This window comes from Parasteatoda tepidariorum, chromosome 7, assembly GCF_982258835.1.
Source record: "Parasteatoda tepidariorum strain Cologne lab strain chromosome 7, Ptep-v5.0, whole genome shotgun sequence".
Taxonomy (NCBI): domain Eukaryota; kingdom Metazoa; phylum Arthropoda; class Arachnida; order Araneae; family Theridiidae; genus Parasteatoda; species Parasteatoda tepidariorum.
The window spans coordinates 10908912-10923176 of NC_141761.1; the positions used below are offsets into that span (position 1 = coordinate 10908912).

Here is a 14265-nt window from a genome sequence, read left to right on the forward strand (position 1 = left end):
AAATTTTGTTCAATATTGAAATCCATGATTTACCAGGTGCGCAGATACCCTGTAAATAACTATGCAAAATATATAATAGCTCTCATAAGCCAGGTATTTAAAAGAATATTGGCAAATTTACCTGAGAAAAATCAGAATTGTGGATAAAATCAAAAGAAGAAAGATTCAAAAGCACTTTCGTGGGAAGACAAATATTACAAACAATAGGTGAAGCAAAAGATCATCTTTCATAAGAATCTGTAAAGAAAAAACATTAATAATAACAAAGAATAAGCAGAAATCTTACATAATATTAAGTATTATGCAAAATAAATTAGAAATAATAGGGAGAAATGGTGAACATCTTGAATGACTTTTTTATTTACTGGTCAAATTTCATCTATGACTGTAGTAGATTCGTAACATCCATGTACAGTGCACAATAAAAAGGACCACGCTAAATAACTTTTGATCTAATGATGGGATCTTCACTTTCTAGAACTCAATCTTAATGGCTCGAGGGGATGACCTCAAATTGCTAATTAATATGTTGCAAACAATATTTTAAGTTATGAAATCAGACACAAAAACTCACTTTTTCTGAATAAACATACCCTTTTTTTTCGACAGATTCAGATTTCTGACCCCCAAAATATAGGGGATATGTCAAATAAAGTTAAAAAATCAGGTTTTTGGGTACTTGCATTCCAAGAAGAAGAAGAAGACAACCAATACCCACACATGTGACCTATGATGTCAGCACCAGCCAATCTTAATCAGCTATATGGAGTATTAACTTTCAATGGAAGAAATATGAACTGGTTACAACTATAACACAATTGATGTTATATATTCTCTAAATCAGAATGATTTTGTAGGATTACATAGCTTAACAATTAGTGGTTTCATTATTAAGTTAAGTATTTATAATGAAACCATTATAAAGAAAATATAAGGCAGGTGTTTTATCAAAATTGTTAAAAGAATTTAATTATATATATGAACTAATTTTTGCCGTACATTTAACTAAAGCAGAATATTGGCAAATAACACTGTTGTTCTTAGCAAGTTGTTTTCATTGTCAAGTGAATGAAATACGGCTAAACCACACAGTCAGTATGCTTGTTCATTCATACTGTTTTATCATCGTGTTAAAACTATGGTTATTAAAATTTATTCAATGTAAAATTGATTCAATGCTATAAAATAGAATATTGATTTTCAAATCTGTCGATTTGAGTTTCAAATTTCTTTCTTAGTCTAGTGAAATGCATATTAGTATTTAAAATTTCTATGTATGAATATTTATTTTCCAATAAGGCTTAGATTAAAAATGATTTCAATTTGGTTTTAGACATGATTTTGTTGAAAATAAATTACTACTTAATAAGTTACCATGTTTGTCCACACTAATGCCATAGCCTGTTCACACTGGCTTCCTGTAATGTGCAAATCAGGACAAAAACAAGCTTTTTTTTTTAAAAAAAAAATTGTGAAAAAACTAAATAACTTTGTTGTTTCAGATTTTTAAAATAGAATGTAGTTTTCAAAGTATTGTTTAAAAAAAATCAAGAGTTAAAAATTATACTAAACTGTCCACACTAACTCTTATCTTCCCCATGGGAAACATTGAAAATTAAAAAAAAAAAAAAAAAAAACAAGAAAAATGGCATGAATACTATGAATGTTTGTTATTTCTATATTATATGATTAGTAAAAAGAAAGGGGCACATATAGCCTGGTTATGGTTCTCGGCCATGGATGGCGCCACTGGGAAAGAAGAACAATCAGAATTTTTGCCTTAATGGCTTACAACAACAACAGCAAAAAAAAAAAAAACACTTTAAGTAATAGTTAATTTATTATTTTTTGTGATTAGATTTTAGCAAGCCAAGTTTTAACTTTTCTGCTACAAAAGATGGGCACATTATTTATTTAGTCATCATAACTTCTCATTAACAATTTTTCAATAGACTGGAATTAATCTGATGAAAAAAAGGCTCTGTTGTCACGTGGAGTGATTTTTTTTTCAGAATAAAACACATAACAAACTTACTTTAATCTGACGAGAACAGAATTAAGGGGGGACCCACCCGGAATATTTAAAAAATTCTAAGCATTTATTATCGCATTTTTCGAATCTTTGTACCCTTCCTAATGTCTGTCTAAAACGATTTCTCGGTACCTAACTTCGTTTGGAAGTTATACCGGAAAATAGAGAGTCGCCGCTATGCAGGTAGAAAGGCCCGTTTGGCCGGATTAGGACAGGCGACATTCTTTTTGTGTCTGATCAATTCTGTTGACGGAGAAGATATATGGACCTGGAATTGCAGAATAAAGGTAAGTCATTACTAATTTAATAATTTACAAGATTGAACATAAGTCAAAACTTTGCACGCATTTTTCTCAAAACACTGTTTTTTGACCTGGCCTAACGTTTTTCTCATGATCTATACAACAAAATAAGCTGTTCTTTATTTTAAATTACGTAAAAATATATTCTTCAGAAAGTAGCATAGGATATTTTTATATTTCGATCTTATATAAGTATTTTAATGAATATTTTTTTAATGAAAAACTTAACTTTTTTTTTTTAAGTTGCCGCCATTTTAGTAATTTTGCGAATATCAAAAAACCGCTATGCTACTTTTTAGATAATGTATTTATGCTTCAGAAAATCTAAACAAAAAAGTTTTCTTAAGTTACAGGACTTCTAAATCCATGAGGCCAGTGAGGTGCTACTTTTTGATGCCCAGCCACCAACTTATTTTTTATTATTTTGTAAAAAAAAAAAAAAAAAAAAATTTAAAATAGACTTAAATTGTAGCTAAATAACATAAAAAAAAAACAAGGAGTCTCTGCATTGCCTCTATTACTAAAAAATTCAAGAAAAATAATATTTTACCATTTCAGGGTAGGGTCCCCCCTTAATAAATCATAACTTTTTTTATTTTATTTTCCCTAGCAAAACAAGTGTGAAAGTTATAGCAAAATAAAAAAGGATAACAGGAAAACGTATTTGGAACACTTTGTTAATAAAAAATAATTTATCACCCTTTATTGTTATCTTTGCAATTGAATTCTATTCCTTTCCTGCAGCAGTTTGTCAATGATCATAGCAATCCACTTTGGTTTCAATAGTTCTGTGGTTCTATAATTGCATCGTAGTTACCTCTAAAGAATAGACAAGTATTGCATAAGTTTATGTATTTTAATTTACCATAAATTTATAAAAAGTATAATTTTTTTTGGGATGAAGAAATGGTTCTGTTTAATCAGTTGGGACTGAATAAAATGTCGCCAAAAACTTTTGTCCTGGCACAAAATAAAATAAAAAATTCATCAACTATTGCTTATTACATATTGTTTTGTATAAATTAATGAACGTTTTTGGTTTTGATAAGGGCATCAACCATTTTGTTTATTTGTAAAAAAAGTCCTAAATTATTGCAAGGGAAAAAAATGAAGAAAATAGCTAGGGAGATTTGCACATGCCTAAACAAAGAGTATCAAAGAATTTTTCTGAAACTATAAAAATTTGCAAGTGATTTTATTTCTTTCTCTTCAAAAATGCAAGATATTCTCAGCTATAATACCAGAAGGCACAATATATTAATTAAGATTTGCAAAAATCTGCCAATTAATAATAAAAAAAAAAACCTTTCAGAAACAAAACTTTCTTTTCTAAAAGTAGCCAAGATTTGCAATTTTAATCTTTAATAAACTTTTTTAGATTAAAAATATTAAATATATATTTAAAATTATTATTCTTATATTCAAAACTCACTGATGTTTTTTTTTTTGAGGGAGGATACCTGGGCAATTTGATATCTCTGATATTAATTAATGTATTTATTGGCACAAATGCTTAAGATGAGCTTAAACATCAAGATATAAGAAATATATGCATATAATATGCCTGTTACATTCCATGCATAAAATTTACAAAAGTGGGCCATTTTTAAATAATATTTTTCAGGGTGCATAGCCAAATTATTCAACAAAAAATAAGCACCTTTTAAGCACTCAGAAAATATTTTTAAGCATTTAAAAAAATATCATTAATTAGGCAGGGTTCAAAGGTTTTTGACAATTAACGGTTTTATCTTGTTTTAACCGTCATGTAAAAAAAAAACCAACCTATTGGCATTGTTTCTGACGATTGTCAAAAATCATGAAATTTTGAATCAAGTAAAATGAATGGCGTTTTCATACGCTACGGATTGACAATACGCCGACATAAATTGGAGTTGAATTAATTGTGAAAACGTTGAACAATATGAACTGTGTCGTTTTGCATAATTCGAAGTGGGCTACAAGTTATTTCCTTCGAGTTGGTTCCTTTCTGTGATGTTTCTTGTAAGTTTCTCGTGGGCCACTGCCCGGAAGTTGCCAAGACTTGGCGATTAATCAGCTATACATCACGATACGGAAATTTATTCGGCCAGAGATCACAATACGGAAATCGCCCTCCCCCCAAAATAGAATAGTTAATTAAATCTACTCAAGGTCACGCAATATACATCTACTGCAAGCAATAATATATGAAAGTTAAATATAATATAGAAAAACTTTATTTTTAGAAAATTTATAAATAGCTTAATAATTTACAAATAAATTGCGTTAACATTACTTAATATCTAATACTTCTAGGATCTGAAGTTTATGAATACACAGTATCAGTCTCTTAAACTTTAAAATAAAACAGAGACTTTCATTCTAGATGTGATTTTACAGATGCGCGATTGAACAATGTTTTAATTTAGGCTATATATTTAGTGGTTATTTCTTTAAAAAAATGAAAATTAAAACAAATTTTAAATGTAAACAGACACACTAGTTACGATATAGAAAATAAACAAAAACATTGATATAGCTGGTTACAGTGAAACTGAATGACATTGGATTTGTCATATCTTCAAATCTCAATCAAAGCTCTAAGCTCAATCCTTTCTTTTGGTAATTACAAATTACGCAGCGTAATTTTCTAAAAGAAATTTCTGCTCATGTTTTGCGTTCTTTGTTTTTATGTAAAATATGGCAAAAAGATATTTCGCTTCATGTGTAAATGTTTCATTTTATATTAATATGACATTTATAAATATGGAGAAGCACTCAAAGAAACAAATTGAAACGAAATAGAACATGTTAAGTAAAAATTATGTATTATAAAAGACAGAGAAAAGGAAAAATTTCTTCTGTTGATTATTTACATGATAAATGTTTTACTTCATGTGTTCAATTTTCTTCTTTTTTTTGAGTGCTCCTCACACATTGTATAAATGTATTTTGCTTTGCTTATATTAATAATAGCGTTTTTAAAAAGTGCTTAAATGTGATTATTTTCGTTTTTTTTAAAAAGCCCTTAAAGGGGCCTTTATCATTGGGTTGGGAGTTTTTAAGAAGTGATTAATTTTCCCTTTTCAAAAATGTAATGTCGATTTCGCTATGCATTATGTAAAAGCGTACTTTTCACATTTTTTGATTCAATTCATTGTTCTATACAATTCATTTTTCACAATTCATTCATGTTTGATGAAATACTTCATTGTCCTCTGAGCTGGGTTCTGGGAGATTATTGCACTCTCATGTGCAACTCCGCTGCATTTTGCAAGATATTCTCAATATCAGGCTTCATTTTCCACCCTCTGATATTGAATCGAAAGATCTCTTGATCATTTTATAATGGCTAATATTATCAAGAGTAGAGTTCTTTGTCAGAAACTAGTTATTTTATCATGATCATGTTGTTTTTAGAAATTATTTATTTATAAAGTCTTTTAAAATTATTTTGTTGATGTATATAGTACTTAAAAATATTTTTTGAGTGCTTAAAAAGTACTTAAAAGGTGCTTATTTTTTGTTGAAAGGTTTGGCTGCCCACCCTGTTGATACAATATTGGAAAACACTCCTTTTTGTGGATATAGTTGTGAGAGCTTATGGAGAGATTATTTTTTTTGTTTTCTGTCTTTATTAATATTTAAATTTTTTTTTTAAATATTTTGTTCCAATAAATTTTCTTTTTCTCTTTTTATTAATCTTTTATATTTTTCATAATTTCTTTATTTTTCTCTACATTTTAAGTGCAGCTTATACACTGTAAATTAAACTTATTAATTTTCCTTCCTTTTTTGTCTTTTCATCCTTTTTGTCTTTATTGTGCTATATATATAAGTTCAAAATGTAATAAAACATGGAAAAAATTACAGAACAATGAAAAAAGAATAAAAATCCGACAAAAAGGAAGAAAAATTAATAGAAATCCGGAAAATGAAAGATGTAATCTGACATACATATATGTATGCATATATATATATTTATATAAATTGATTAGTTAGTATACAACTTCAAAGCTTTTTTGTGCTTGAATTATAAATGAGGTATAATGAAAAAAAAATTATGAGCATATTTAGTGTCCAAAACTTTGATGATTTATGAGCTATTTTTACTGTACTATTCCTGCTGCAATTGAAATGTATTCTTATGTTTTATTCTAGATTTCAAAAAATTAAAAATCTTTTCACTGTCCCACTGGGTAGGATAATTTGTGATGCTTTCTATGTATATAAAAAATAAAAATTAGCTAACAAGCTCATAGGACATAAGATAATAAGCTCATAGCTAAGCATAGTATAATTATTAGCATTTCAGATGAAGGTTTTACGTATTTCATATAGACACCGTATTCATATAGAGATTATTACGTATTTCATATAGAGATATTTTCATATAGACACCTGTTTGCACCAACTGGAATCATTAAGGTCCCAAATAAAATTGCTTTCTTGTTTTACTTGGAATAAATTAAAGAAAAATATAGTTTGTCAAGTGATAATTTTTAATTTTACCTTTCAAATTTTTCCCTTTCTATACCTTTTTTTATTTATTTCTATGGCAAAAAAAGTTGCCAAATTGTGCAACATTAACCAACCCTATGCAAACCACAGCATATTTTAATTCAAATTCTTACAGGTAAAAAAATTCCTGGTGGCTTGGTGGTGATATTTGGCCGTAATAGGTCTAGTTATGAGTTTGCTCCTTTCTGAGATGTTCCTTCATTTAATTCTTTGCATGAAACTGGATGAATAATTTGCTGCATGCATTGCTGTGAAATATATAAAACATCTACAGTCTCTGACCATATTAATAGACGCACTGTAAGATTCTATGTAAAATTATAATTATCAGGTGATATTATACAGCTGTATTGTTTTTACTCGGTTTGCATTTGTTTACGCTCCTGTATCAATTGGTTAATTAACATTGTAATGCAATACGTTAAGAATAAATGCAAATAGAAAGTATCTAAAAAATCTCCTGAATAAAAACCCATTGCATGTATGTTTAAATATAAAAGTATTGAATATAAACTCGTGCAAATCATATCATTATTAAAAAAAACTATAGTGCGTCTAATAATTTGGTCTAATTATTAGAATATACTAATATAATGCTTGATATAATAAATATTCTATATTTATATAATATTTTGTCTCATTTATCCTATCATCAAATTTATATTTTATATTGTCTAAATTAACCAATTGATTCGCGAAGGTAAACTAGTGCAAACCGGTTTCTGTCACGTAAAAACAATAAAGCTATATAGTATCGTCTGATAATTAAGATTTTAAATAAAATCTTATAGTACGTCTAATAATTTGTCCAGGGACTTCATATATATATGTATAATATATATATATATTTATAATATATATATAGAATGTATATATATATTTATAATATATATATATATATATATATATATATATATATATATACATATAGAGAGAGATTTGTATAACTTTTTATCTGTGAGGGGTTTAAAAAAATATTTATTCCTTCAAATTTTATAAGCTATTGTAATAAAACTGCCTTCAAGCTATGTATGAACAAAAATCTTTATTTTTCTTTTTAAAAAAAAAAATGTATGATGCTTTATTTAGCCTTATTTCAAATAATTACTTAAAAATGTAATTTATGCTTCGTAGAAAACAACTCCCCTAGAGCTCGGCATTGAAACTATTTTCTTGACTTTGATACATCAAAATCCACCTCGATACTCCAATGCCATTGATTGTATTGCGAATAAAATTAACAGAGTACCAAGTGAGAAAGTTCTGTCTTCAGTCATATTTCAAATACTAATGGTAAGCTTATATCTGTTTTGTTTTGAGTTATATCATTGCATTGAACATACCAACACTTAATCTGTAACTGTTTCTACCATATCCGGTCAAATAACCTGACTTCTTGATTGAATGTATGAAATATGGATGTTGGGAAGGAAATAAACTGAAAAACTCTATTGTAATTAAACAAATTGTATATTGCCAATTTTTATGTATTACAAACACAAAGAATAAGAATTTTTAATTCATTGCTCAACAATTCTTATAATTATAAGAATTATAATTTTTCTTATAATTAATATTATATCTTCTAAGAACTTGTGCACTTTTGATTGTTTCCACATTTTTCTGAGTAAAAACTATCAGTTAGTTAGAAATGAAGTAAAGCTATCAAAATAAAATATATGCTACTGACCAAAACATTTAGTTTTTGTCACCTTTTCTTACATAAAAATGCCAGTCTAAAATTTTAGGTACTGTCTTGAAATTTGAGTTCATAGTTATTCTGATTGCACTATCTATGCAACAGTCTTCGCAGTAATGTACACCTAATCAAATGCAATACTTAGAACACGCATTACATCGTACTTTCTGATCTGATGGCCTTATAAAGCAATTAATAGTTCTCCCAGTCAAACGACCGGTTGTGGCATAAATAGGTATACGACAAGTATTATTTGAAGCAAACAAAATACAAATAATAATAATAATAACAGAATATTTACTGTATATAATTGTTAGAAAAAAGTCAGGAAGTCAAATGTGCTAAAACAATAAGATGATAAGCCCATTTTCGATTTAGAAGTTCTTAAACAATCATTTGACCAGTTATGATATGTTTAGTGTTAAGGGCATTATATCGCATTAAGGGCTGTTTTCTGATTAAAAAAAGTTATATCATGAAAGCAAAATTTCAAATTTTTGCAGATTCTACATTTCACGACACAAAAAACTCTTAATTGAAATCAGGATTGAGTTTTTGATATCGAAAACTGGTAAGAACCTAAGACAAATTCCTTTTTAGTCATAAGGGACATTTTATTAGATATTAATAGATTTATTAGATAGAAGTCAAGTTAGAAAACTAAAATCTTGTTTGGAATCTATATAGTCTCAAAAAAAAAAAAAAAGAAATGAAATTCGCAGAAATTTCTTAATTATTTTTTATTATGTTCTCATTAATACTAAAGCAAAATAAAAAAAAATCATTGTTTTATTTTAAACAAAGTATTTATCAATATCTATAAAATATTTTGTCTTCTTAAAGAAGATAAGTTTGAAAGCATTAAAAATTGTTTAGTAATGCTAACACTTTTTATATTTGATGAGTTTATGCAAAGTTGAAAAAACTGCTAGATGTTTTATTCCATGAAATGAGTTGCATAATGTGAGTTATCACTTTGCTGACCTATCAGAGAGATCTCGTTATGTTAACTATTAGTACACTACACATCTTGGAAGTCTTCTTGTTTGACAATAGTTAATTGTAGCAATTGTTAATTGTCAAAAAATGTATAGTTGTTAGCTCAAATTTAGGAGCAATTTATTTGGTCAGCAAAATGAAGACCGCTCACTTATTTGTTTAATATAACTGTACTTGTTTTTAATTAATTTTTCTTTTCTTACTATTTTATTATTTTGCTATTTTATTGTAAGAGATATAGTTTATTTAAAGCCCTGTGGCAGAACTTCAGCGATGTAGCGACATTGTCACAGAAGACTTTTCTTCCAGAAAGACTTTTCTTAAAAAAAGTCTTCCAGAAAGAATTAAAAGAAAAGTCTTCCAGAAAGACTTTTCTTTTAAAAAGTTTTAAAAAAATTACTTTTCTTTTCTACAGAAATTCACTAGTCACTTTTTGACATGCTCGATTTACAACGATAGTATTGTTATTCGATGAAAGGTTTAAATGGTAGTTTCGGCTGTTATAGTTATTGGTTTTCCTGTAGATTTTAAATGTCATGATATATTTCAAACATTATGGGAAATTTGAATCCTGCATGCATGTGAGTATTTACATTTTCAGGTAATAATTAAATTGAGTTTTTGACAGTAATTGCCATTGATTTCTCCGTAACTTTTAAATCCAATATTTTTAATGCAATATTATTTATTACAACAACGTAATCTCGAAGCGAAACACGCATTTGAGGAGCCTGGTTCGCATGATTGCGTTGTCAATCTTTTTTTCGGCAATCACTACTACATATTTCACGTTTTCTAATTTTATTTTTTTACTGTGATAAATATTTACAATTTGCGAAGAAAAAAATAATTTTTATGTCCCCCCCCACAAAATGCTAGAGTATCACAATTAATATTAAAATTAAAAATTATTACATGTTTTATTAAGGAAAATTATATAGTTTTTTTTGTAAACACAGCGCTTTTGTTATTTTAAATTTGTGACATATATGTTTATTATTAGTAAAAGTATCTTGCAGAAAGATATTAGTGATAGAGAGTTTTGTCACCGATAGCTCGAGCAAATTCTGCCACAAGGGTCTAAAGTAAGAATTCCCCTAGCCATTCATGTGGACCCATGACTATGGTAATGTGGTATAACTATTTCAATTAGGGGTGTGGGGTCATTGTTTAGGACAGGATTTGGCTCTGGTCAGCGAGAGAAAGGGAACTTTTTTCTTCGGTCTATTGTCTCAGTCCTACAGTGACGAGAAGTTACCCTTCCTGAATTGCGCTATTCTTCTTTCCGTAGCAGCAGATGGCCTTGGAGGGGGGAGTTTTTACTGTAGACATACTATACCACGTGTAACAATGCCCGTAGTTGAAAAGCAGTTGAAAATTCAAAAAGAGCATTGCTGTTAGAATAACTCAAAAGCCTTGGAACGACAAATCACCTGTTGTCTTTAAGTGACCCAGATATAAGATTTAACATATACATCAAAATTTTAAATTAAATATCTGTAGTATATCTACCACTGCAAAAATACAATTCCAATTCACTCGTATATAAGATCTGATAACTCGACTCTATGTCGGAGTAGATGGCGGTTCATAGATGACGGTTGACATTGTCAATAACTATCTCCACATTGTTAACCCGGACGTGGTGTGTTAACACCTACCTTGATGGAAACTCCCATTTCAATATGAACCCGCCTATCTTGACAGAAAAACTCTCATTTCGATATGAACACGCCTATGTGGACAATAACACCCTCCTCGATCTAAACACGCCTACTTCGATGAATGGTCCACATTGAACAGTTGACTTGATACGCGTGACTGCAACATTATCTATCTCCGCTCGCTGTTGCTGCTAGTCTCAATCACACACAACATATACACTCGACTGCTAAAGGCAGTTGATGGCAGTTCTATGTTGGGATACCTTTTGTTAGTTGAAGGTTGGCAATGTCAATAACTACTATCCCCTCGTTCCAAAATCCAAACAAATGAATAAATAAAATCTGTGCAAAATTTTATCTATCTTTGTGTTGAATTCTGTATTTGAGATGGGAAAAAAAAACTCATTAATCATGAAAAATTTTAATTTCAGAGTGAAGACTGTGATAAAAAAAGTGCAATTGCTGCCAATCGCTACTTGTACGATACTCTGACGATCTATTCACCTTCAGATTACAGTCGAAGGTACTATTACAAAAGTGCGTTAACTGGTGGAAGAGGTTTTGGATTCACAAATTTATGGGCTGTGTTTGAACGCATTGTTAAGTAAGTAATAGATCAAAAATGTTAATTTAGAAAGTCAGAAATACAATTCTAGCAGAAAAACAAGAAAAATTTTATGATCTGAGGTTTAGCAGGAGAGCACTTCATCAGGGGACACACTGCCTGCTAACACACAGGAGCCTTTCTGTTGTCAGTGGCTCACATTCAAATAATTACGTTTAATAATTATAAAAGACGTTCAAATAATTTGGCCAATATTGAAGCTCGCATAAATAGGTCTATGCAGTGAAATTTAGGATTTTATGTTCCTGAAGCATATAGATGACAGCATTTTTTAACATTTTTACTCATTAAATGTTTTCTTGTTTTCAAAAAGGTGTCAGCACTTGATTTATATTTTATTTTGATGTGGCTATTCTAACTGTAACTTTATCTTTATTTATTTTTCATATATGTGGAGGACTCTTTATTAAGTCTTAGTCTGTGTGCTTTTAAATCATTAATAAGAATTTCTCAGTGTACTTTTAAATTGTGATTGTTTGTCATTAATTTTTCTTTGCATTTGCATTTAAATTTTTCTAATTTCTTTTTCTTATTTGTTTTTCCATTATGAGGCCTCGGGGCACTGTCAATTTTTTGTTTCAACACTGACAACAGAAAGGCTCCTGTGTGTGAGTCCCGTGTGTTGTCCCGCTAAGACACAAATCTTATAATTTTTGTTGTTTTCTGCTAGAATTGTATTTGTGACATTTATTAATTTACATAGAAAAAAATGGCATTCGCGAGCGAAAGTGAAAGTAACGCAGATAAATTTTCAGATTATGAAGATGTGAACATTTACAAAGATTAATATTTAACTCTTTTCATTTGCCCGAGATAATTTGGGATAGTATACTGATGGTAAATTATATATTTTTTACGCATAAAAAAACTAAAATTTCAACTTAGAAATTGTGTATTATGTTTTGTTTTAGTTCCTTGTATTTATTAATAAAATGGAGAAAATTTTTTTTTGATTTTTGTCATTTTTTTTCTTCAAAAAAATTGGTAAGGGAAGCGATTAAAATGTTTAAGTATTTAGTTTACTTAAATATTAATTTTTTGCCTTTAGCTAATTTTTAGCAATGTGTTAAAATGTGCAGTAAATGAACCAATCATCATTTTTATGTACAAAAATATGTTTATAATACTATATAGTTTTAATTTTATCTTTTATTCACAGCTCAAGTTTCATCCATCATAAAATACGGGAGGCAGAAGAAGAGCAAGGAAGAAATCCTATTCCATATCCTAACTGTGATATTTTAGTTGATTTTTATGTGCGTGTGCTTATTGACAATTATGATTTTTTGTCATCTGAAAGGTAAGTTAGCTATTTCCTTCATTATTAGGCCACTACAAACATCAATATGTTTTTTCACAAAATATTTTTGTTTTAGTGTCAATATTTTTGTTTTAGTGTTATTTTTCTCACTGTGAAAAAGAAAATTCAAAACATAGTTATTGAAGTTACGTTTTATTTTTTTTAAGCATCATAGTATAATAAAGTATTGAGATGAGGGGGTGTTTATTCACTGGACAACCAAGCGATGAAAAACCAGCGAAGGAACAAGTGTTCCTTTACTGTTTTTTTTTCTTCTAAGTTAATGAAAATAAAAGATAAACTTTAATTTTCTTGTACCTTTAGTGATGTTCCGCATCAAAAGTATGTTAAAAATACGAAAAACAACTTCTAACCAGTGAGGGAACAGGCATGTTCCCTTACTGGGCATAGATTTCCCAGTGAATGAACAGTATGTGTTAATATGTTGACACTTTAATTTTCAATTCATGATTACAAAAAAAGTTAAAATTTTCCAAGTATTTATATGTTATTATTTCAAGAATAGGTTTGTTTTTAAATATTTGTATGGCTTATAAATTCATAAAGAGCATTAAAAAATAACCAAAATTAAGTGTTCCTTTACTGGGTGTTCATTCACTGGTAAGAGCTGTTCCTTCACTTGGTCTTCTTACTACTTGTTATTTGAACCTCCAAAACTTTAAAACAATAAGTGCTCTACAATTTTTTTAGGTAATTTGCAATTAGTAACAAATATGTTGACACTATCATTTAAGTAAAATTACGAATTTTGAAATTAATATGATTTTTTAAGAGGCAAGCGAAGCTTAAGTGTTCCTTTACTGGTTAGTTTACCCTACTTAAAAAATAAACCTAGTATCTTGAAAAATAGTTCCGGTCGGGAATTCTGGATAAGTGTAAAGCGGACAAGTATCTCAATCTTATTATCTAAATTGAATCAATTATTGTTAATTAAAAACAGCTATTATTAATAAATTCTGGTTATTTTAAACTTAAATTAAAAAAAAAACAGCAAATGATAATCTCGAGTGAATTTTTACTTTAGGTTGGTGAAATCAGACCAATTTTTGACTTAAAAGTTATATGTGCAGTGTTTTCATCGCAGAAAAAAAATGGGTGAGAATTTCTCACTCTTTCTCAA

General features: G+C 28.7%; 2 protein-coding genes across 5 annotated transcripts in view; one reads left to right on the plus strand and one right to left on the minus strand.

The window, feature by feature from the left end:
* LOC107452359 (OTU domain-containing protein 7B) overlaps window positions 1-4856 on the minus strand; it is a 41391-nt gene extending 36535 nt beyond the window's left edge. The window contains exons 1-3 of one of the 2 annotated variants that reach the window (XM_043049402.3): window positions 4613-4856; window positions 3034-3153; window positions 122-237 (exon numbers count right to left, since the gene is read on the minus strand). The gene's annotated coding sequence lies outside the window, so the exon portion shown is untranslated. The remainder of the gene's footprint in view (window positions 1-121; window positions 238-3033; window positions 3154-4612) is intronic. The other variant, XM_043049404.3, reaches the window with a different exon arrangement.
* Window positions 4263-14265, plus strand: part of LOC107452356 (uncharacterized) — a 43215-nt gene continuing 33212 nt past the window's right edge. The window contains exons 1-4 of one of the 3 annotated variants that reach the window (XM_043049405.3): window positions 4263-4338; window positions 7972-8130; window positions 11631-11803; window positions 12984-13124. In XM_043049405.3, coding sequence (XP_042905339.2) covers window positions 4330-4338; window positions 7972-8130; window positions 11631-11803; window positions 12984-13124 — 482 coding nt within the window. In that variant the 5' untranslated portion in view covers window positions 4263-4329. Of the gene's footprint in view, window positions 4339-4923; window positions 5044-7971; window positions 8131-11630; window positions 11804-12983; window positions 13125-14265 lie in introns of those variants that run through there. The other 2 variants (XM_016068812.4, XM_016068810.4) reach the window with 2 other exon arrangements.